Source organism: Uranotaenia lowii, chromosome 3 (assembly GCF_029784155.1).
Source record: "Uranotaenia lowii strain MFRU-FL chromosome 3, ASM2978415v1, whole genome shotgun sequence".
In the NCBI taxonomy this organism is placed as follows: domain Eukaryota; kingdom Metazoa; phylum Arthropoda; class Insecta; order Diptera; family Culicidae; genus Uranotaenia; species Uranotaenia lowii.
This window is the reverse complement of record NC_073693.1, coordinates 181,024,256-181,049,602: the sequence shown is the minus strand read 5'-3', so window position 1 is coordinate 181,049,602 and position 25,347 is coordinate 181,024,256. Positions and strand designations below refer to the sequence as shown.

Sequence of the window (25,347 nt, the reverse complement as noted above, 5' to 3'; positions counted from 1 at the left end):
TCCAACTTCTGAATGCATGATTAAAGTCTTAACACAGAGAACTTAATTCGACCTTCTTAATTCTAAGTTTTGAATCAAATCTGTATTCAGAATCTAAATTTGAAATATCATACTGAGCATGAATTTTAAAAAAAATTCTATATCAATTCTGGATCTAAAATTTGGATCCTAAAAATATAATTTCAAAAAATTCTGGATTAAATTTTTAATATTCGCGAACATTGGAGAATGTAAACACGCATAAACATTTCACTGCATAAGGTTTTTCCCGGTTTTGAATTCAAATTCCCGGGTATTTCCCGGTTTTCCCGGTGCAATTTTCAATTCCCGATTATTTCCCGGTTTTCCCGGTTCGCTGGCCACCCTGAATAACTGAATCATTTAATTTTTTTGCTGATGATTTAATATTTGAAATCCTCAATTTACAAAACATTAAGAAAATATCTATAAAGCTGAGAAAGAATGTTATCCGAACTTATGTTTTCTTGGGTTGGTTACTAGTATGATATGTTTAAAAAAAAGTTATATTATTGGTTGGTTTCGCCTGTTGAGTTAAAGCAGCTTAGATTTGAAAACTTGTTTGTAAAAATTTATTTATGTCGTTCCAAGCAAGATTTTCCCATGTGAAAAAACGTGTAAACGAGAAAACGCGATTGAAATTTCAGCTATATTTCCAATTTTTCTGTCAAACTAAAAATTAAACTACAGTTTTTTTTATAGTGAACAGTTCAAGTTAATCATGTTTTCTGCCAAAAAAAAAAACATTTCCTACAACAAACAGCAAATTAGAGCCAAAAATGATCCGTGTGAGATTTTGCGTGGAATCAGAACGCATACTGATGCTTATCCTACGAAAAAAATTGTCACAAGGCTGCAATTTTTCTATCATTTTTAAAGCTCGTATGGTTTGTATTTTTCGCAAAAAAACAAGTTAAACCGTAAATTGCGCAAATGCGTTCCTCTTTGTTTATAAAAACGTATAGTTGAGTATGCTGCCCCTATTCGCATATGAGTCCCATGTGCATTTTCATCGCTTTTGAGTTATCGATGGAAAACGCTTCTTTGTGCTCCAATTTACCTATAAAACAAGTTTTTGTTCAAAGTTTGTTCCCAAAATTTCGAAAAAAATATGACCCCTGATGTGTCCCATGTGAAAAATATTCGCATATGAGTCCCAAGTCTAAAATTCAGCGCCAGAGCTTACAATTGAAGGAAAGGATATATAAAAAATGAAGTCAATCAATAATTTAATGCTTTAAAAATTAATTTACATAAAAATTGAGCGTATAGTAGCAAAATTATTCCGAAGAAATCAGGTTCTTAGTCACAAAAAACATTAATTAGTAACTGGTAACCAAACTTATTTTTTCAACAAAAATCAACCGATAAACAACGCTCAATAGATCAGTCTTCGGTCAGGATGGTTCCTTCGTGGGTAATTTCGACTATCTAATGTGTGATCGGGTGGGTGGTACTTGAAGTGTTGTTTCGGTAACAAAATAACAAACTTTTTTCATTACTTTTTTCTGTATGCACAACAATATCAATACCACTGTTTTCGTTTATTACCTAGGAAGATGTTCCCGGAAGACTTTTGGTCGGTGTTATCTACGTATCCGTACATTGAATTAAATGATGATGATGTCTGATAAATTCGCAGCAATTTCACACGAATGAAAATAAAGTTTTGGGAAAACACTGGAAAACATATCCCCCTTGGCGAAAAAACCTTGATTGAAATCAGTTTAGAATCAAGATCTTTCGATAACTTTCTTCTGTCATCAAGAAGAATGGTAAACAAATGAAAAAAATATGTTAGAAAAGTACTTGCCACTTGCCGATAACTTTAGCACCAGAAACTCATTTGCGAATAATCTCTGTTCGAGGGCTAAGAATATTCGCATATGAGTCACATGAGTGTTTTATTGAAATTTCTCCTTAATTATTAGATAGTATTAGCGCAAAAGTAAACAAAAGTATTTTTCGAAGTGTTTTCTATCCGAACTATTGATAGGTTTTGCCAACAAATGATGCATACGATTGTTTTTATGAAAACAAGTTTCAAACTTTACAAGCGTTTTTCTCGGTTTGCAGTTTTTACACATGGGACTCATATGCGAATAGGGGCAGTATGGATCTTGTAATTAGTGCCTACCGAAAAGTGTTTTGTGAAAAACTTTTCTGAATAAAACACTAATGGCTCCTCGCTCCTCCTCCGGCCTCCTAGTGGGGCCGTTCACATACCACGTGGACAACATAGACAACCACGTGTCCACGGAGGGGGGGGGGGGGGGGAGGGGGGTAGGGATTTGGGTCATGTCCATGTGGACGTCCACGTGGATTACATCCAAAATATTTTCTAAAGGTGAATTAATATTAAGATGTTTAAATCAAAATCTTAAAATTGCAATGCTTTCCAGTTTAAATTTAAACATTAAGTAGCCACTTGAAAGCAAATGATAAATATGATAATTTAGAAATTTAAAATTTATAAAATCATTTTATATCAGGAAATGCTTATTCGTTTATTTTTTCAGAATCAGCCATTTCAATAACAAAAAGGCAAAAAGTAGTGTTTTCTGACTGTCAAATTAGATTTGAAAAAAATAACAATTTCAAGTCTGTTCACGTGGACATCCAAGGAGGGGTTTGCCAAATGGCCACGCTTGTCTACGGAGGGGGACACGTGGTATCTTAACCGGCCCAGTGTTTTGTTTTTATTTGAAAATTAACACTGAAAGAGGCCATTTCCAGCAAACAAGGGAAAATGACCCAAAGGTCACATCGGGTTTTGCTTGGAACGGCAGTCAAAGAAAGTCTTGATTAGCCATGGGGTCACAAACAAAATAGTTTGAAGATTATGTTAGTCTACAAATCACTGTCTGCAATTTAGATACTCATAGAGAAATTAGTGGTTTTAGAACAATGTAAATGTGATCGAATAATTGAAATTGTTTCTTTATAATATTAACTGTTTAATGTATCAATGTATCGAAATGATTTGCGCAGTCAAAAATTCACCAAACATTTGAAGCGTACGTCACAAAACAGACACAACACAACGTGGAATCTGAAGTAACCAGTAATATTTACAGAATTCCGATCACACCACATCCTACGCGACCTCCTGCGTTTCCGGTCTTGAGCGAGTCCGGATGATTTGTTTTGCCCAAGTCATCGATTTCCGCATGGATGACGATTGCACGACCGAGAACGCTGTGTGCCCCAAAGAGGGATACAACCGTGTCAGAAAACGAAGTTTTTGCTATGCCGCTCTCGTCGGCTGCGATATTTCCGAGGTCACCCACGTGACGAACCTGATCATTGGGCGCTCCATGTGAAACCTGTAAAAAATAAACACCCCTCAATAACTTATGCGTGCTTTAAAGGTGAGATGACGAGGATACTTTGTCCGGATTATAATGCCCTCCAGTGCTGGTGCACCCATCACTGAGATCTCCTTTCTCATGAATGTGGAATCCATGCTTGCCAGGTGCCAGGCCAATCACATTAACTTCAATGAAAACCGGTTCTGTACACGATGGTTGAGATAGTGTTACATTACCAATCACACCGGAGGCGCTCTGAATGATCGCGATCGCTTTTTTTGCCTGGTCCTGAAACAACAACAAACAACGCAATAAATCAATATTTAGGTATGCACACATAGCTGCGAGATCCAAACTAGATCAGGAACAGAGAAAAAATTTAGAGCAGACAAACAAAATCTTATGCTATAAATCAATTATCATGTTAGTGTTCATGAACTTTCAAGTTCATGAACTTTCAAGTTTACTGACGAAATTCTAAACTTTGCAAAAAGTCAGAGAAAAGAAACAAGAATAAATATTCGGATTCTTAGATAAAAAGTGGAGGTATAAGTATGTGCGAACACGAATAACTCTTGCAGGGTTCATCCGATTTGCATGTATTTTTGTTGAGACGGAGAGATGATTCCGAAAATATTTTTATGGAATTTGATAATGAATTTTAGTTTTCATTCGTATCAAATAAAAGTCATGGCATCCAATTTTCCATTTTTTTTTCATTCAAAGCACCTAGAGAAGGCGCCAAAAGCAAGGCTCGCTCATCCTTCTTTATGTAGGAAGTTTTGGCGCCTGTAGTATCGGAGAAAAGGGTCTGATCTGGAACTAACCCGTTAGATCTTGCTGATAGTCCAAATGTCGTTAACCACACGCCGCGCTGTCTGGTACTCCTGAGTTTCCCACAACGAATGTAAGTTTTCAAGGCATGCTTGTCTACATAAATTCAACATGAATAGTAATAAGGGCAATATGGTATAAAATGCCATATTAACCTGAACTACGATACTACAGCGCCCATTTTTATAGCCAATGTTCTCCTTCACGTGACTTTAGTAAAATGGATACTTAGATGTGATTGTTTATCTTTCTTATGGGCTGAAAAGTAATTATAGACGGAAAGAGCATATTGCCGAAAATAGTTATTTTTGCTTCAGAATTAAGGCAACTTTAACTTTTTTGAAGCTGATCTACTCAAAGCATGCCCAAATGCCGGATTTGCCCTGATGTTGTTAAAAAAAATCTGGGTTTATTTACGTTATTTGCAAAATAAAACAAAAAATTCGAATTCATTAAAATAATCATCAAATGTCCGGATATTGTAAGGATTATGATAAAATAACTCGGATTTGCCCGGTCCGGATAAGTTTTGCGGTCATATTAGAGAACGTCATGTCACTCGAGGAAAATCATATTCAACGATATGACTGTGCATATTTTGATATACTCCATTACATATTCATGGTACCACCACGAGAACGTCTTATTTATACCTTATTATTATAAAGCAATCTTAAATTGACTCAAAAGATTTTTAATATATTTCAAAATGTATGAGTTAGAGAATAGAATGGTATCAACTTTGTGACTCCACGAAAATTTCCTCATTGAAAAAAAAAATGAAAAATAAAGAAGCGATAGAAAACTAATCTTCTTCCTTTCATACTTAGAGATGTCTAAAAACAAAACGGAATTTAGAATATTAAAAACGAATAACTTTGTAGAACTAAAACTCATAATTATATCCAACACTCAGTATCAGAATTCAGAAACAGGCTTTGATTCAATTATCGGCGAAGCGAAAAACAATACACTGATCCACGTCCATTATGATGGGAGCAGAAATGAACGTTTTCCTAGATCAATAAATACTGTTTCTATTCACCCAACTTGGGAGTTAGTTAGCAGAAATAGCTGTTTAAAATTGATAGTAACAAATACGAACTACTTTTTTCCATTGTTACTAAGGCCAACTAAATATAATTTGACAGAAATATCACTGATAAGCTGATATAATTCCCCCTGCGCAGGAGAAAAATTTTCATCGCCCAGAGCTCCTGGCGCCAACTAGTTCATTATTCCCTAAGCTTCGTTTCCCGGTCATATAATGATACCAATAGCTAAATTTCGATTTTTCGCAAACCATTCAATTTTCATTTGAAAATTTGGAAATATTTTTATGAAGAGTTATGTAACTCAGTTAGTTTAAATTTTAGTTTCAATGTATCGGATCAATTTCTATCCTTATTGAAGAAGAGTTTATGATCTTCTGGCAATTTCGGCAATCATATGATCAAAAAAGTATATTCCCTAATAAAGTGCCAAGACTAAATTGTTCACCAGAAGATCTTTTTTAAAGAACTGTGAATGTTTCCTCAATAAGATAAAGAACATTTTCTCTTTGAAAGTCTTTATATCTTTCACTTTTATTCATTTGCTTAAATTAATTCTTAAAAACTGTTAAACTTTTATTCTATTATATTGTGAAATTATTTTTTAAATTTTAATATCCTTTTAATTGAAATAGTTTTGTCTAAATATGAAGAATTGTTTTTCATATGTAGGCACGTTTCAAATTTTGTTCCTCAAATTCAAAGCTCAATGAATCTAGTACATTTCAACCATCGGGACCTTTTTTCACTGGAAGGAAAACATAACAAAAATTGAACACCATAGCAACTTATACTTTTGCACGCAGAAAAATTGCAGCAGGCTAAAAATTCATGGTAGATAAAAAAATTTCTGTATATTTTTCTACGTGTCATTAGAACACGTGGAGTATTTTTTGAATGCTAGCGCCCCATCACAACCAGTGCAGTGTATTATTCACTTACTAAGCATTTAAGACACGAACCTTTGGTTGATGGAAATGTGGTTATATCAGCTTATCAGTGGAAATATTACGAAAACAGTTCGTAAACTGTTCCGATTTACCCCATTTTACAGTACCAATCAAGTTCAATTAACATTAATAATGATTTTACTGTCTACTTACACGACCAAAATTTTTTTTTTTAATTCAAAAGCTCAACAAAGTTTGTCGAGTCAGCAAACCCGATCGAGCTATAGATCGAACTACAAAAAAAGTATTAAAACGAGAAAGAAGTAGAATCAGATGGATTGGGTAATTATTAATTAAAGATGTTTCCCAATGTGTGATTCTTTGGGAGTTCAGAATAAATACGCGGCTGCTCTGTAATTATATTATGTAATTATAACAACTTGGATGCCATAAAACAGCATTTCTAATCAAAGGTGTCTATCACTCCAGCTTTTGTAATAATTTTACTTCATACCAACAATAAAATAAATAAAATGATTGACTTAATAACCGACCTTAATAACCGGACCATACTGCTAATGACAATGCTGTTCTTCTAAAATCTCGAACTCTTAACAACTTCTCAGAGCAAATTTCCTCAATCTGTTTCGGATGAAATAAATAACACTCCTATTTATAAATCTCTAATATTATTTTCCTGGGCTATTATCACTCTTTAACTTCATTAATTGAAATTCAAATCTAACCAAAAAATGGACAATTCTATCAAAAAGTATTGAAACGAAAAGGATTTATTCTTGACAGGAAACTGTCTAAGCAGCATCTTGATCCAATTAGCCTCTAGTTCTTGTAAAATGCTTGATTAAAGAATATGCCTCCGAAATTCATAAACCGCAAATGCACACTTACTAGAGCATTGGTGAGGAGAATACTATTACTTTACCTTGCTTAGTAGCACTTTGAACATTGAATTCCTAACCATGTGCCAATTGTTAACATCCTCATCCAACTTATTCTTGTACAAATAAATTGCCTATCTTATTTTGGCAGTTATCATTCATTTACAATACTGTCTATTCTAATCTAACTTACGCATGGTGGAAAAGTGGAAATATCAACATTTAAACGGCTAATTGTGATACAATTTTCACTGCGCAATGCTGTTGTTGTCCAACGGAAGGGAGGGCAAGTGTTTCAACTCCCATTCCCCATATCAACATGGATCATCAAAGAAAAAGTATACGATATTGAACCACCTTTAAATTTTTTTTTCTACTAGCTGACCCGGTGTGCTTTGCTACACTTTTCAAAAACAAATGATAATTTCGGAAATTATTCAAATTTTTATTGTTTTATTGGCAAATTTTGTATCAGATTATAACATATGTAATTAAAAATCAATCGCTATGAAATGAGAGCTGCAGCTGGAGTTTCGAATTTCAATACAAAGATGACTTAAACTAATTTTCTGAATCTTGATCTATAAGTTCTGATAATTTTAATCTGTTTCCTTAAGCTTCGCCCTGAAAAAGGAGGGTTTCAAATTAATCTTACGCAAACAATCTAACTTATAAAATATGGTTGTTTTTGCTTGATATGTTCTGGAGTTTATGCTAAAAACTGATAAGAGAGCCCCCTTTTGTCCTTCCCATCATCCCCTGTTGAATGGAGGTCGTGGTCTTAAATAATCATACCAATTTTTTTCGAGCCCAAAAATCCTCTTATAAAGCATGAATCACTACAAATCTGGACGCACTATTTATTTTACCATAGTGCTCCTAGTTGTCGGATCTGGAATGTTTGGCAGCACTTTGTAGAGGAATGTTTCTTCTACCAGTGCTGAAAATTTCATTACGATTCGTTTTGTTTCAAAAAAGTTACAGGTGATGGAAGCCGCGAGATGAAAATATATTTTGAACACCCACGTGAAAAACCCGACGTGGTCGGGTTCAAAAATCGCGAAATCGTTAAAAATGGTCAAATCAACCGTGTGTAGCGTTCTCAAACGTTTCCGTGAGATGCGTACTATAGATCGGCAGGTTCATACCAAGCGTTATAGAGGACCTAAGAATCAGAAACTGCATTTGAAGGTGTTGAGAACGATCAAGGAAAACACAGGGTAGTCGGACTATGACATTGCCAAGAAATTCAACGCCGACCGGTGCACCGTCAGCAGAATTCGTCTACGCGAAGGAATACGATCCTATCGGACCAGTAAGCAACCAAACCGGACATTGAAGCAGAATTTAGTAGCCAAAGGACGTGCCCGCAAGTTATACAAGAAGATTCCAAAGAAGTTCGACGGATGCATCCTCATGGATGACGAAACGTACGTGAAGATGGATTTTGGGCAGCTTTCTGGCCAAAAATTATGTAAAGCCACTGCAGTGGTGCACTGCACTGGTCATGGTGATGTCCCCGGCAACTTCAAATTCGTTTTTGCTGATAAGTGTGCAAGAAAGTGTTTGATCTGGCAAGGTATTTGCAGCTGCGAACGAACAATTCCGGTTTTTGTGAAAAACAAGACCATGGACTCCGAAATTTACAACGAGGAATGCCTGAAAAACTTTTTTTTTTTCGTACATTAGATCTCACAAAGGACTAGTTAAGTTTTCGCCAGATTTGGCAAGCTGCCACTACAGCTAGGAGGTTCTACAGTGGTATTGGACCAACGGGTGGATTTTGTCGAAAAGGACATCAACCCACCCAACTGCCCTCAATTCCGCCCTATCGAAACATTTTGGGCAATTGTCAAGCAGAAGATGAAGAAGAATGGTAGGACGACTCGGGAAGCAACAGAGATGAAGAGATTGTGGAACAAAATGGCCGCTGAGGTCAGCGAATAGGGTGTTCAAACTATAATGAGTGACACTCAACCAAAAGTTCGAAAATTCATCAAAACAACATCGGAATATTTTTTTTATTATTTTTCCTTTAAAGTGCAATAAAAACCCTACATTTCAAGTACAAAACATTTTTATTTCGTTTACATAGCTCCGAGATAGACCCGTTTTAATGCGTCCAGATTTGTAGTGATCCATGCTTTATCAAATATAGTCCCATTGGTTGATAAGTTTTTAAGCTTTACTTTCTTCCTTTTTCCTTTTATCCTTTCTTCCCCTCTCTACACTGTACAGCATAAAGGTCTATAACAATCGTATTTAGAAACATATCTCGTACTCAAATACCTTTCCATGCCATATTTGTTTCCATTTATTGGCTTCGTTAGCATAAATTGAGAGCCTATGCTAACAAAATTGTATTGGGCTCACCTCCCTCCTCCTATTTACCTACTCACTGAAAGGTGAATGGTATGTCAGATAATCATAGAATCATACCAACATGATTTTCAGTTATGTCCATTTCTCAGATTTTACAAAAAAAAAAGTTAAATATAAGCTTGCCTTTTTATATTCCCAATTCTATCCTTCTACTGCAAGAAAGGAATTGTTTCACATATGAAATTTTCTCGTATTTAAATACCGTCCCATGCCAAATTTGCGTAGTAAATTCTTGAGTTATGCATAAACTTGCAAGGAAGTACCATCCCCCCTTCCGTTCTCCCCATTGAATGCAGGGAGGAGAACTTAATATTAATAAAAGTGTTTTGCATATTAAAATGCTTTATGAAACCAAATTTGGTAGTAGTTTCCGAGTCTATAGGAAACAGACAGACAGACACACGTTCATTTTTATATATAGCTGATCTCATATCGAATAAGGCTACGTGCAACCGCCCTCTCAGGTTTATGTTAGTTTAGAGTTAGAGTCTGTTTCCAAACCGTAAACTTCCATAAACACAGTAATGCACGCCACCTATTACAGCCTAGCGTACGGAATAAAGGAATTTTTAAGTTGTTAAGTTGAACAAATAGATACTAAATTTTCACTTAGAATTTAAATGAAAATATGTGAAAATTTAGTATCTTTTTTTTCAAATCTTACAAGCTCTTTTGTTATTTTCATAATTGATTTCATTTGTACTTTTTATTGCAAGATTTTAACAAAAGAAATCTAAGATAGTTTTTGCCGATCTTTGTTAGGAAGTCTTTTGAAATTAAAATGTAAAAACATTTTTAATCCCTTATGTGAATGCCTTTAAAACGAGACCAAGATTAGTGAGATAAGCATATGGCAAACAAATTCCAATATAGAAATTATAAAACTAACGAATTCTCTTGAGTAACATTCAAGGATGGTTCTGAGCGAAGTGAATTTTTACTTTCTTCCCTTGATTTTAAAAGTTGGACTACAATTGAATTTATTTGGCAGGACTACCAGACTATTGTTTTTGTTCATTGAGCTTTTCGTATTAATGAATACATTTCCTCTGATTTGTTGTAATTTTTTTATGGATTAGGATTCATTCATTGGATTAGACTGCAACATTACATTTATCAATTGGTTTTTATTTTCCTTTATTCGTTGCTAATAGAAAGCTTGCCTTTAATTAAAATGTTTAAAACAAATATCTTTTTGGAATCGGTTTCTATATGCAGCGTAGGGAACAAGCAATTCGATTTTGCGTCGTTAGAAAAACAATAATTGATAGATTCCAGAATTCGCTAAACATTGCTGATACTCTTTGAAAATATAGGGCCATCATGCAACAGTAGGGTTAGATGCCACATTTGTAAACCACAACACTTATTAAATTTTTATTTTAATGTAATGTAATAAAGTTATCATTCAATAATAACAAAATGATGATGACATAGTTTCTCACATCGAGAGATAATTTTTTAAAGTTTTCGATTCTCATAGAAATTTAAAAAAAAAATCGAGCAATAGATGTACAAATTTTTACATTTTTCGATGCCGTAAAAAACTTTACCCAGTATGACGGATTGGCTTTATGATATCACCTTCAAATTGTATATTACTTTTACTATATATTTAGTAATCGTAGAGGATACCCAAACAACCAAAAGTCTCATATCAACTTAAACCCGTACTTCCAAAGTTCGAATTTCGCTGAACAAAGGTTCCAAATGGAATTGGTACCGAATTTTATCGAATGTGAGCATGAAAGTTACAAAAGGTTCCTCAAATAGCCTTCTATGGACTTGAAGTTCCAGGAAGTTCCTCAAATGGCTTTTTTGTGACATGTCAATCGCATCATTCAGAATAAAAGTTACAAATTGGGTCTCAAATTGCCTTCTATGAACTTGAAGTTCCAAACAATTCCTCAAATAGCCTTTTTTGGGACATGTCCGCCATTTCATGAATATGAAATGTGAACGAACATCACAAAAGGGCATATAATAAATAAATAATTTTTTGGAGCTTGGAAATTTTTGAAATGTATAATTTATATTGAAACTTCAACTCAGAACAACTGAAAGCTAACTCGCAAATGATTGTTTTTGAAAAGAGTAAATATTTTGACTTTATAAAATTTCGTCAAACTGTATTTACTTACCACGAATTTATAACACGTTTAAAGTCAGTTGAAGCAATTCATTAATTAAATATCAAGATAAATTCAAGAATTTGTATAATTTTATGTTTAACAGTTATAAAAATGGAATTCCATTTTTTTTTACCGATATTATTTTAACGGATGATTGATTTATACGCCGTTTCGTGATGTTTCTTAGTTATAATCAACATGCGTCTTTGCTGCTGGCCGCTGGCCGCCCTTGCTGATATTATAGGAAGCTTATAACCACTTCGAATTTTAGCTGTCGGTAAGGCATCATCTGGGCGTGGCGTCGTGGCAGCGTGTTTGGCTATCATCTCGGAGGATCGGGTTCAAATCTGGTACCAGGACTAATTTTTTCCTTTAGGTTGTTTGATTGCTTGAGTAAGCGCATCAAATAATTGTGTAGCCGAACTTGTGTGCGTGCTGGCATGTATCGAATAATGTTAAAAAAAAAAGCAATTAAGGTAAGATCAATTAAGGGAGGTGATGGGAGGAATTAAGATGGATCCCGAGAAACCGGCAGCACAACATAGGCTGGAGGTGACCAAAGTAAGAGAGGAGAGGAGATTTTTTTTTTGTTTTCGCTGATTAAACGTTTACTTGTGGGCTGAATAGAAGGCCGTTCAAATCTGTAATGGAACTTCAAAGTTTCAATAAGAACTTAAATTTTGGGCTGAATAAAAGGAACTTCAGCACATTGATTATGCTGATTAAGCTGTGTTTGACCTTTTAAACGAGACTTTTGGTTGCTTGGGTATCCTATACCAACACTGAGTTGGGGTAAAAATATTTTTAAGACAAATCTCGTTTCCATATGCTGGAATATGATTGTTTTGCATCACGCGTTTGTTAATTTCAAAATTCCATTCATCCAAACATTAATTTTTATGATAAGATTTTTTGTAGTATCTTGTGAGGTACACCGGGGTAAGTGTGGACGATGGCTATTAAAACAATACTGTGCACTTTTTTTTCAAAATTTTAATGTAGAATGTTCAATTTACTTGTAATCTATCCAATAACTGTGAAAAAGATACGATTCCGACAATAACGGATGTTTACAGCGACTTTTTGCGAATTTTCTATTTTATTTGTTATTTGTTTATTTTCATCAACAGATCACATATTGATCCAAATGATAGGTTAAAAATTAAAGACGAACTACAATTACACGGAATTTACCCTATACTATACTTGAAGCACTAAGGATTCTTCTTCGGAATAATTCCCTCGAAACGTCAAAATCAAAATGGTCGGAGAAGCGGTTAAACGTCCTTATTGCACCAATTAGCGCTGTATTAGCTCCGTAGTTATTCTGTCGGAGAGGAGCAAAGAGCTGAAGATTACGATTCCTCAAGCCACGGGATCGCACGCTGAGTTGGAGTGCTTCTAGCAGTGCAGGGCAGTCGATTCTAGACGAAAGCAGATCGGCAACAATAGAGGCCCGTGTTGCGGTCCGGCGGGCCTGCAGCGTGTCGATGTCGATAAGGCGGCAGCGGCTTTCGTAGCTGGGGAGTCGGAACGGGTCTTGCCAGTTCAGGTTCCGGAGAGCGAAGCGCAAAAAACGCCTCTGGATGGCCTCGATACGCTCCGAGCCATTTTGGTAGTAGGGGCACCATACAGCCGAGGCATATTCGAGGGACGATCGAACCAAGCTGCAGTAAAGACTCTTGAGGCAATAAATATCCTTAAAGTCTTTTGTCATGCGGAATAAAAGTCCCAGGCATCTGGAAGCTTTATCGACGATGTAGTTTGTGTGGATCTTGAAATCCAGCCGTTCGTCCAGGATCACACCAAGGTCTTTTATATGCTCAACTCGTGCAATTGCCTCATGTCCAAGAAAATAATCAGCCGATAGCGGTAGCCGCTTGCGTGAAAACGAAATTACCGTACATTTGTTGCGATTCAAGGGAAGGCAATTGACATCACACCAGGCGGCGAAGATGTTAAACTGGCTCTGTAATACGTTGACATCTTCGGGGCTGTTGATGGATTGAAACAATTTCAAGTCGTCGGCATACGCCAGTTTTGGTCCATCGAGAAGCAACAGCACGTCGTTGAAGTAGATCAGGAATATGATGGGGCCTAGGTGGCTCCCTTGAGGTACTCCAGAAGAGGCACGGAATTGATCGGAAAATGATTCACCTGATCGTACAATAAGTTTCCGTCCTACCAGGTAGCTATGGAACCATTCCAGTAAAGAGCCGCAGATACCGATACGATCTAGTTTGGCTATGGCTATTTTGTGGTTTACCTTGTCGAAAGCTGCGGTCAGGTCGGTGTAGATTACGTCGGTTTGAGATCCCATGGCAAAACTGTCTTGCACGGAAGATGTGAACGTCAACAGGTTTGTTGTCGTAGAGCGTTTGGGCATGAATTCATGTTGTTCGTTAGAGAAATAAAAATTGCAATACGAGAAAAATGGATCTAGTACAACCAGCTCAAACAGTTTGGCGATCGCACAAAGGGCAGAAATACCGCGATAATTGTTAACGTTCCTCCTGTCACCTTTTTTGTAGACCGGAAACATGTAAGCCTCTTTCCAAATGGAAGGGAACGTGGATTCCGTGAGCGATGATTGGAAGATTCGTTTTATAGGAGTCAGCATATGTGATATATAGCGTTTTAGAAAAGTCGCTGGAATGCCATCCGGACCTGCAGAAACACTGGATTTCAGCTTAGCAGTCGCCTTCAGGATGGTATCGTCATCGATTACGATGTGATGAAAGGAAGTGCTCTGACGTGGGACGTTACTAGCCGCCATAGTCAACTGCTCCGTGGTTATTGAACCAGAATCAAAAGTACTACGGAATTTGTCAGCGAAGAGGTTACAAATATCAAGGTCAAGCGTGGAAACATCAACATCCTTTCGAACTAGGGCATGAACTTCAGCTGATTCGCATTGGAGACATTCCATTACGAACTCTTCGATATCTTTGGCCGTAACACTATTTTGCAATCGAGCCAGATAGATCCAAAACTTTCTTTCGCGAGGAGCAACCGTCGCAATAGTTTTTACGGTAGTTTTTCTTCTAGTACCCACACAGGGGGCAACAGTTGGGTTTTCAACTCGGCGCCTCTTGTTCGAGGGAGTGGCTAGCCTAGGCCAGGCAGCAGGGACGCGAGGAGAAGGGTTGATGTTAGAGCGAACGTTTAGAATTTTATCAAGCTTCGAGTTGGTCGCAGCAATTTCAGACTTCATATCAGCAACTAACGAAGCCTGGCTCTTCCGCATGTCCGCAATAAGAGTTTCATAGCTGTCCAAAGATCGACGAAAAGCAGCATTTTTTAGAAGTTGGCAACATTCGTCACAAACCCAGACCAGATTTCTGTTGTCAGCCTTCGACTTGAGGTGCGACGAAAGCAACCCCGCACACTTTAAGTGAAACGCCAGGCTGCAAAGGCCCTGACAAAGAATGCTGTCGGAGTCGCTCGTAGGTTTAGCGCATTTATCGCAGGCTATAGCGCTTGATGACATTTGCGTCAAAACTCAATAATTGTACAGTGCACAAAAAAAAATCGAGTTGCACTAAACTGATTTGAACACAGTTCCTCGTCTGTTTGAAACAGTATCTATGCCACGTTCAGAGCGGGATCGGATCAAAACAAAACGAAAAACAACCGCAAATGATACGGATTTCGATCGGGGTAATCGCGGCTCGAGAACGACGGATCGGTTGGCAAATCACTTCGCACGGCAGCACCAGGAGAAGAACAACACGTGAAGCAAAAACGGGACGGATAAAAATGCACAAAACACGACAAAAACACGGTAGAAAACGGAGCTTTGAAACTGTAAGTACACACTTCTTCTTGCAGTATTCTGAGTTTTCAACTACGATATCGAGGTGATGTGCATCTTTTTCAATTGCAAATTTCTCGTAAACTAGCTGGCTCTTGACGAATAACTCTACATTGAATCAATCCTTACATTCGAAACAACCAGTTAGGAAAAGAAACGGCGATTAAAAATGAAGAATAAACAGTTTATTCACAAAAAACTAAAATTTTGTCAGGACGGTTTTGTGTGGACGGTTTTATACAGGCTTGATATTTACAATTTTTTTTTTATTTTCCTGTTCTTAAACTTCTTCATTCGGATCATGAAAACTTGGGTTGTTCTGGAATAAGTATATATTTCCGATAAAATCGGATCTCGTATATTGCAACATAAATTACACACAATAATCATTGAAAGATGCTTTACTAATAGCACCATGAACTTTTTTCAACATTTTGGACAGTTTGAGCAATTAAGTAACGTATACAACCAAGAAAACACAAATCTGTTGAAAATTTCCTGAAAAATCATAGGGAAAATCTATCGTCCACACTTAGGCCGATGACATAGTGAGAGCGATGCGATGCGAATTGGCGAACGCGGCCAATGCGAACTCGAGCGGCGGAACAAATTGACATCTGCTTCGCCGCGTTGAGTATGTCAGATTTAAGCGATTCACATAGATTTTCATCAAATTTGGTTCGCCGCATTGAATCGCATTCGCCGGTCGCACTCACTATGTCATCGGTCTCACCCCATAAAGCGGGATAAGTGAAGACACCAGCAGTCCATAAAAATTTATGTGATAACTTTTCTCGCTTTGCTTCTTTCAAGCTCATCAGCGTTTGTTAAAAACATGTTCTGCATCACATTGAACGTAATTTTATCAAAATTGATCAACTGCTTATTTTTTAATGATTTTTTAAAGTCGAACTATACGAAAAACCGTCCACACTTACCCCGGTGTACTTTAGATTTTTTTTTATCGATGCAGCACCATTATGCATTTTCTATAAAGATATTTTGACAGAAAAATGTAAAATTTAATTCGAACAAAACTAAAAATTACTGCAATTGGTGCATTATGCGTTATGACATCACAAATATATCACAAAAACTATAAAATGAAAATGGCATGTTTTTGTAAATTTAAAAATAACGGGTGAAACCCATAATTTTTCTGACTACGTCAATTTGATGTTCTATCAACCTTAAAAACTTCTGATTTACAAGCGGTATGATTATCTGTGGACATTAAAGTTGACGGTACTCAAAATCCAGAACAAAGTTCAAAACAAAAATCTTAGAAAATTTGAGAAATTGCATATTGATTGACAAAAGGTTCGAAAAACAGCTACCTGTGAAAATTCGTTAAAAATTCTGTGTTTCTTATTTTGACAATTTAAAAATGAAAAAAATGTGCCGAGTTAGGTCAACTTTCAATACTCTTTTCAAAATGTACCTGGTGTGATGTGGTTTTGACGGTCATTGATTGAGGAGTACGGTTTTAACACCACTTTTTTACATTTTTTTGTGGTCATGATCTTAAAATATTTCAAAAATATATATCATTGTGTGAAACGTACACACTAAGATTGCAATTTCCCCCCTCAGGATAATGACTATCCGAATCACAGGGAAATTGCTTGATTTAAACGAAGTTCGAACGAAACCCCTCTCGAATCTCGGGGCGCTTCATTTCTTCTGAAATTCGCGATTGAAATTCCTACGAACGTACAGGTGATCGCACAATCGTCCTGTATCACGGAAGAACCTCAGCTGTCAACCGTTTTTTGTCTCGCTTTTTATAAATAGTTTTTCTTTTTCGCCTTTGGCGGAAAGAAACGTAAAGTTTCCATTTGTGACGACAAAGCCCAAAGCAAACATCAAGGAAATCAGCGGCGAAATGTTGCTCTTACGGCCATTTAGGACACTTCCTCCAGACGAGCCATCCATCAGCCAAGGAAAAACAGTGAAAAAAGTGAGCCGTAAATTGTGTTGTCTTAAAAAAAAAGAAGTAATTCACTTGATACCACTATCGAAAATTCTTATTTGTTATCTATTTCATAGATGCGGCCAGGATTCAGCGGAAACATCGGTGATGCTGGTAGCCAGGCGGGAGGAACCTCTACGCCAAGGGATCTACCGGCCGTTGAAATTGGCCGTCGCAACATACTTTGTTGCACACCAAGTTTCAGGTATTTGTTGTCAGAATAAATAGTTACATGAAGAATTACATTCCATTGTTTTTTTTTTCAGGCAATATACCGGAAGAATACAAACAGAATGCAGCAGCCATTTGATATTATTAAAAAAAATTCATCAATAAAAGTTCATTCAATTTTAACATGGGTTTTTTGTGCGAAATATATCCGTATTTTACATGTAAATTTTGAAAGAAAACAGTCTCGAGGCTACAGGATAATTTCGAAACCTTCCTGCAAACCACAGGAGAACATCGTTTCGACCCTACAGGTAATTTTGACAGTTGTTTTCCTGTAGTGATTTTCTGTCCCGAGATTTGTCCTGTAATTTCAGCTGTTGAAAATACAGGACGAAATCGTTCCGACCACAGGAGAAAAGATTAAGTGTGTACAGCTTCTAACTTTAGCTTTCTTGAAAACTAAGTGAAATTTTGTTTGAGCATTCCGTAGCTGATCTACAGTCTTTCCGAAGTATGTTTTTCAGATTTATTTTTCTTAGACTTAACAAGGATAACGGAAAACTGAAGTGTTGTAGGTGAATAATGTCTAAGAAACTTATTTACATTACATTACGAGGTTTCCAAAACTATAGATGAGGGTTGAACATCAAACTTGTAGAAGAGACGGATCCAAAAAACTCCTTTTAGCTTAGCTTAGCTTAGCTTAGCTTAGCTTAGCTTAGCTTAGCTTGATTGACTACTCACATCCACCTTTAATCATGGAACTAGAAATGTTAATAATTTAAACTGTGTTTACAACTGAAGAAAATTTACTCATTTAAGTTTTAATCCAAAATATATTCTTGGAGAGTTTCATCTTGGTAAAACATTTCGAATTCCACGATCGCTGGCGTGGCTCAGTAGAACGAGTTCCACATCGCCAATGGTTGCTACTCCGTGATTGACCGAGGCCATCAATTTTGTTCAGAGGTCAAAAGAATGATACTTGGGATTAGCAACATTCTCAATGAACAAAACTGATGCTCTCTCTTTGAACATCAATAACGGCGCCGGCCACGTCCTAGTAGTCAATAGATAGATAGGAAAAATAGAGAAAAGGATGAAAGAATTAAATTTGTGCCTTAGAACCGAGGTTACCTCTGCATCCTAGCAAAAAAAAAAAAAATTGGGATGTGGGTTCAGGGATATGATCTGGAAACACCTTTGACAAGTGCATGAGTTTGACTGTTCCTATAGTTTTCAAACTTCTTAGTAACATTACAGGTTCCTATGCAAAAAGTCTTCATTAAATTCCAGTCTAGATACAGTGATCAATAATAGTTTGGATACATTATGTTCCCACTAACTAAACCAATAATTCAAGGAAAACCATTTAACTATTTTAAAAGTAAACTCAATAAAGAACGTTTTGAATGAATTGTTCTGAGTACCTAAAATTATCTAAAAGTTCAATGCTGTGGTATTTTCAGATGTGCCTGTTATAATTTTCAACCATGTTTGATTATTGTGACCATCCGATCTTACATATTCGTTCACCTTCAAAAAGATTCAAAGTAAAAATGAAATTGTACACCATCCACCGTGAACAATTTCAGGAATCTATTATTTTGCTGGATGTATTATTTTTGAATACTATGGAATTCAAAACTTCTTAAGTTAAAAAATACTCGCTTGCATACATCACGCACATTTAATTTAAAAACAAAAAAACCTACCAATAGCTTTTTTTTTTAATTCAATGTCTCTAGCACCGCTGTTTCATGATCTCCTAGTATAACTAAGTGTATTGCTACGGAAATATGTTAATAGCGAGAAAATGAAAAATTTGGTAATTTCTTACAAATACAATTGTATGTTATTGTTTTACTAACAAAGTTATACTTGCAATGATGATGTAAATAGTTTAGCTGGTCTTATCACTCATTCCACTGAATCAATTTCAATGAAACTATTTTCTCCTATCTATCTTCGCCTATACCATAAGAATTTGGTTAAACAACTAGGTATATTCTGAGACTTCTTGAACGGAACAATCTTGCACACATTTTGCCCATTCGGTCCGTTTTCTGTTTTCATCTGAATCATCGAAAATCTCACACAAATATGTTCTCGAAATAATTGAAAACAAACAATATTAGTTCTCTTCGGATGAGCGACAAAAGTTATTAGTGTTTTGTATTAGTAAGTATATTCTATTTTCATCTTTTTTTATTAAAGATAGATGGTTCATTTTTTGGTTACTCAATCATCAACATCTTTTTCGAAAGAACCCTTATGAATACAACCCACCTATACAACGAAGCAACACTTTAGATGTGCACTTTAAATTTGATTTGGAAAAATATAACTCTCAATATTTTTACGAACATATCATAAACTATTTTAAAGCATCCCACATTATCTACCTTTATGGAAATATTCTCAAATCATTGAAAATTTAAACAATATACAAAGAAACAGTTTACTTATCCTGATGATCCTTTGAGTGCTCCTCTTCTCTGTGTTGATAGCTCCGAGTCTGTCTGGAAGGCCAAGTGCTTTCCCTTTTGAATCAGTCACTTGAAGCCTATTTCAATTTCCGCAATTCCAACACTCAATCTCACTTCCCTCGTCAAAACGCGTGTGCTGCCTCTCTGGTCGCCAGTCGATCCCGTGTTCCTTTCATTTCTTCAAACCTTTATTTCGATAACTTTTCCAAATTTCATGAAGTTTGAAAAAAAAAATCGGGAGCGGACGTCAAACACGTCTTTAAGCAAACGATGCTTACTAAGATTTTTCCGGATCCAAAAAACTCCTTTTAACTATTGAAATAACTATTTTAAAATCATCATAAACATGCTCACTTAGTTTAGTGTAGAATTTTTACTCTGCGCTGCATTTATTTCGAACAGCGATGAAAAAATATGTTTCTCCAAAACCGTTTACGAATGCACTACCGTTCACAAAACAATTTCTTTATATCTCTATTTTTTTAATACACACACCCATATAAATTTGTTTATAACGAATCAAAATTTACATGGGTAAAAGCATGTTGGGTTAAACTTATTGGCGCACCGCAACGCATTGCTAATGTAGTTACATCACTAGAACCGGTATGAAATATTCATTCTTATGTAACAAGCTTGCGTTAGCATACTCAAAATTCAGTGCAAAACCGCATTTAGATAAAATAAAAACAGCTACCTTTGAATAGCCGTCAAGAATTCTACATATAGCTTCTAACTTCAACTTTCTCAGGCACTAAGTGAATTTTTTTTCGAGCACTGATTAACTGATTTACAGGCTTTTCCCTATGCATGTTTTTTAGGTTTTTTGTTCTTAGACTTTGAATAACTTAGAAATAAACTATTGCAGCTGAACATTGTCTGAAATCATATTTATTATAAGCTTTCCAGAACTACAAATTTTGTAAAAATCAGTTGAGAAACAATAGAGGTTTAGCGGAAAAAGTGTTAGGGGTCGACGGTATAAATAGGTTTATTTACGCAAAGTGTTGGTATATTTAGTGTTAAGCTAAAGAAATGCTGCTAAGTTTTAGATTTCACAAACCTTGAACTTTCAGATCAGGTTTGCTAATCTATGCAAATCCTTTTTTTCTCCTCGGGGGTTCCCTTGAACTGAAGTCCCTGGGCAGTTGCCCACCATGACCTCCCCCTCCCTTAATCCAACTTAGCTCAACTTTGTAAAATCACCGCTCCTCCACATCCCTCCAACAGCGAGCTCTAATACCGCGCCTGAGTTCCAGTTATCCGATTCAGCTGTGAACGGTTTATCGGTAAAAGTCATACGATCGCTCACAGACTTGTTCTGCCTGTCTGCAACATGATCGTTTGTGGAACAATTTTATTCAAATAAATATCTTGGTGAAAATTGATAGTTTTCTGAAAGATTTGATCCATACTCCAATAATGGGATAACTTGATTGCTCTAACTGAGCCTTTTGAATTACTTTGATAAACTTGAAAGCTTTCAAACTGATCATTAGGGAAAAACCTATCGTAATTTAAGATTTTTCTGAATTGCTTACAATTTTAAGCAAAAAAATTCACATTATCAAAAAAATTATCACAAATAACGAAAAATCTACAACTTTTATTACGTTACTCGCTATAAAAAAGAAAATTGTTGCACGAAACAGGTTATTATTTTATATTTGCGTTTACCTTGACATTGAGAGTTGAACAACATTGAATCACAATCGCAGTATAAATAGGTCTGGATTTTTTTTTCTCACACAGCTTAAGTGTTTATTGATGATAGTATTACCTACCACTAGCTTCTAAATGAGCTTCGCGTTTCTCGTTCAGGAGACTCGAAATACGTCCCATACGTCTATGGAAGACCTGCGACGTTCTCTTCTGTTTACAACGGCGCATCAATTGATAAAAATTGAGCTGACAAGCACTCAGAATATCAACTTTCTACTATCACTGCACGTACATGTATCTACCTATATGCCATCATAAAAATTATCTTAGCAGATCAACCAGGTGCTTCCGCGATGAAGCTTCGGCGATTAGAAAATCTCTCCTATACCTTTGTCATACTTACACTTCTCACAATAGTAACAATTCCCAAAATCGTTAAAACTATCAGCACCTTCATGTTTGCAGATATGTATATAATACTGATTACAATTATAAAAAACAGGTGGTATATAAAAACTAGTCTACAACTGAAGTACACAACTGAACACCTCAAAGTATGGAGCACAAATGATCTAACCAACGCATGAGTGGTTGAGTCGAAATTCAATTTAAGCTACTCGATGTATCTCGTGATCTGATCATTCCCAGACGCGAACAGGCGAATTGAGAGTTATGAGGAATAGGAGCTAAATGGCGCCTCTCATGCACATTTGTACGGAGTGGTTGTGGCATCAAAACCCCCTCAGGATCTTGTCAGATAGAATGATGTTAGCTGCATTTTAAACATATGTAAAAATCTGTATAGCAAATGTTTTGAAATCAAAAATGGATAATACATTTATTTGAAAAATTTAATTGATATAAAAAATGAGGGAAATATGTTAGCCAAAAAAAACATCCCAAAAAAAATTTACAACGAATAAAGACTGAGAATCCAACAATAAAACTGAAGAATAAGAATTCAGATTTAGAGTTCTAATTAAGAATTCAGATTCAGAATTCAGACAAACTTTGTCAAAGCTTCGAATAACAGGATATCGCTAAAATTATAGATTTTATAGAATTAATGAAACCAAAGTATTACAGTTTTATTTCGTCGAAAGAATTTAAAATAAGTCTGTTCTTTTTCTCCGAAATGAATGAATGAATAAAATTTAATTACAAAAAAAAAACATTTTCAAAATTCGAAGCTGAATTTTTAACAGCTTAGGCTTTCGTTTTGTGTTTCGTATAACCAGAAGAACGTCAATCGAATTAAAAAATAAATAAAATACGAAATTATGGGCTATATCGGTGAAATTTTATATTTTTTGAGAAAGAATATTTAAGAATTGAAATATTATAGACGGATAGAAGATTAGAATAAGGTGAAAGATGTTGAAAATGAGGGGAAGGGTAATTTTTAATTCGAAAATCTTTTCATCACATTTAATCGTTTTGTTCCTCACGCAGGCCCGTGTAAAGGCCGTCCATAGGGGGGGGTTTTCGAAATTCAGATTTAGCTGGTAATAATAACAATACCAAAAAAACACAACAAAAAAGAAAAATTATTTCTTAAACCATTTTCTTACTCATGACAATCACACAAACTCGAGAAAACAATAAATAACAATAACAATAAACTGATACGATTTTAAATAAATCAGGAACAAAGTTGCTAATCGATGCTATTTCCGGTTAGTTAATTACAATACTTCAAAACGATGATTCTTATTCTGAAATAGATTTATAAAGTCAATCTTTTCCAAATACAGAAATCGAATGCGTATTAAAATTTCAAACCAGAATTTAAAGCTTTGGGCATAAGAATCAGTGCAAAGAAATAGAAAACATAAAATATCGGTCAGAAATTAACCATGTTAAAAGTTGTTAAGCGAAACCAGAATAATTTAATTACTAACCATATTAAATTACATATATTTTCTTTATTTTTAATTATTATGAAGCTTATATCGTTACAATCAACGCACAGTACCTTTCAATAAAATGATTGTTCACTACAAGAACTTGAAGACAACCGGTTTTTATTGCAAAAAAGTACAAATTTCGAATAAATAGTACACTCAAACAAATCTTATTATAGTTTTCATAAGATGCATCTTATGAACCGGTTTTTAGAGTGTAAAATAATTTTTCATAAGAGTCTTATAAAATTCTTTCAATTTTCATACGATGTTCTTATGAAAAATAGAAGAAACGGCATTGTGTGAAAATAATGAACACATTCATTCATTCCATCAGTTTTTTCATCATCTAACAGCACGGAGCAATCGCTAGTTCATTATAGTTACTAATTTTTCCTCAAAGTTAAATGTTATTGTCATCTCCGGAATGGTAAGTTCAATTTGATGTTTTTTATGTGAACGTTCCATATATTAGTAAACTAAAATACATTACTTTTCAGCTAGCTGATCGGCAAAAACGCAAGGTCGAAGATTGAGATGCGGCAAAAATAACTTTGATGGAAGCGTCTGCTGATGCGCTGCTAATGGTGACCATTAATGATTTAATATCAAATAAACTGGGCTAACGATAAAGTGAATGTTTTCAGCATGAAATATCAAAAATTATTCTTATTAGAAAGAGATTTACTTTTTCTTAAGAACCTCTTATGAAAAGCAACAACCTCTCATTGCAGCAGGCGTTCATCTTCACACGGATAAAAAACTCTACAGGTTGTTATCAAAATTCGTATGGTTGGCTCTTCCATATCACTGATTTTTGGTTGAACCCATATATTGCTAAATCTACATTGATAGCTACGAATAAACTAGCGTTGCTGTAAAGTTGTTTTGACTGTTGAGGATTTCTCATCTGATCATCGCTAATACAAACTAACATATGGCAGATTTGGCTATTTTATTCAGGTCTATTTAAAGATTCTAAATGTTAGTTTTTGAATGTCACAAAAACAGAAGATGGTGGAACTTATTTTTTGGAGAACACACATCAGAAAGCGAAAATGTAAGTTCAATATGTTGTGTAAGTTGATTTGTTCTACTAACAGTTGTTTTCAGTTTCAGATTCATCCGCTGGGACATATATTAATGTTGAAGCGCACATACTTTGATCCCGGTAGGCCGAAGCAATGGGAAAAAAACAAAATCCCCTAAAATGTTTCCAAACCAATTTTACCACGTAAGTAATTTGATATTTTTTGAATATTTATAATGTTCTCTCGGTTGAAAAAAAAACCGATTTAGATTTTGACGATTTTTCCAATTTGTTTCAGGGCCAGGGTGGCGTTTTCAGCGCAACTTTAAAAAAAAAATCCTTCTGGAAACGGTGAAGCAGCAGCATCAATTGCATTAAAAAATAGCCTTTAATGAGATATATGATTAAATTTTAAAAAAATATATATGTCTTATTAAAAATAAAAAGGAAAAACAATGCAATTAACTACTCAAATTAATGTTTATTTATATTTCCGACGTTCATGGGGATCAGCATTACGGTAAAAACAGCCGTACGATTTTTTTTTATTAAATTATGGTTTTATCACTGACCATACTGACTGGACACTCGATTTCGTTTTCTGGATAATTTTTCCAACAGTACGCAATGTCGATTCCAGAGTGCGCATCGATCGATTTGAAGAAATGCTATCCCAGTTAGGAAATGCCACCCAACTTTCAAAATAAAACACGCAATTTCTACGATAAAATCGGGCTAAACAGGACCATTTTTCCTACAGGGCATTTTTTTTCTAATTTTTCAGGTT

At 35.4% G+C, this 25,347-nt stretch overlaps 2 protein-coding genes and 1 long non-coding RNA gene across 5 annotated transcripts in view; 2 read left to right on the top strand and 1 right to left on the bottom strand.

Annotated features, from left to right (window-relative positions):
* The window catches only part of LOC129751111 (uncharacterized), a 46,676-nt gene extending 24,474 nt beyond the window's left edge, over nucleotides 1-22,202 (bottom strand). Inside the window, exons 1-3 of the mRNA XM_055746418.1 lie at nucleotides 22,030-22,202; nucleotides 3,408-3,617; nucleotides 3,094-3,344 (exon numbers count right to left, since the gene is read on the bottom strand). Coding sequence (XP_055602393.1) covers nucleotides 3,094-3,344; nucleotides 3,408-3,617; nucleotides 22,030-22,083 — 515 coding nt within the window. The 5' untranslated portion in view covers nucleotides 22,084-22,202. The remainder of the gene's footprint in view (nucleotides 1-3,093; nucleotides 3,345-3,407; nucleotides 3,618-22,029) is intronic.
* Nucleotides 17,091-17,658, top strand: LOC129751113 (uncharacterized). Of its 2 annotated transcripts, none has more exons than XM_055746420.1 (3): nucleotides 17,091-17,292; nucleotides 17,382-17,509; nucleotides 17,571-17,658. In XM_055746420.1, exons 1-3 carry the CDS (start codon nucleotides 17,218-17,220, stop codon nucleotides 17,638-17,640), a joined length of 273 nt encoding a protein of 90 aa, XP_055602395.1. In that variant the 5' UTR covers nucleotides 17,091-17,217; the 3' UTR covers nucleotides 17,641-17,658. The 2 variants fall into 2 exon arrangements, with proteins under 2 accessions (XP_055602395.1, XP_055602394.1); XM_055746419.1 differs by having other exon boundaries at nucleotides 17,091-17,328.
* A 2,079-nt stretch (nucleotides 22,203-24,281) lies between the features above and the next one.
* Nucleotides 24,282-24,958, top strand: LOC129751114 (uncharacterized). 2 transcript variants are annotated; one of them, XR_008738608.1, is made up of 3 exons: nucleotides 24,282-24,590; nucleotides 24,644-24,764; nucleotides 24,859-24,958. It is a non-coding gene; the product is annotated as an uncharacterized LOC129751114 (long non-coding RNA). The 2 variants fall into 2 exon arrangements; XR_008738609.1 differs by having other exon boundaries at nucleotides 24,644-24,768; nucleotides 24,859-24,954.
* Nucleotides 24,959-25,347: the final 389 nt, after the last annotated feature.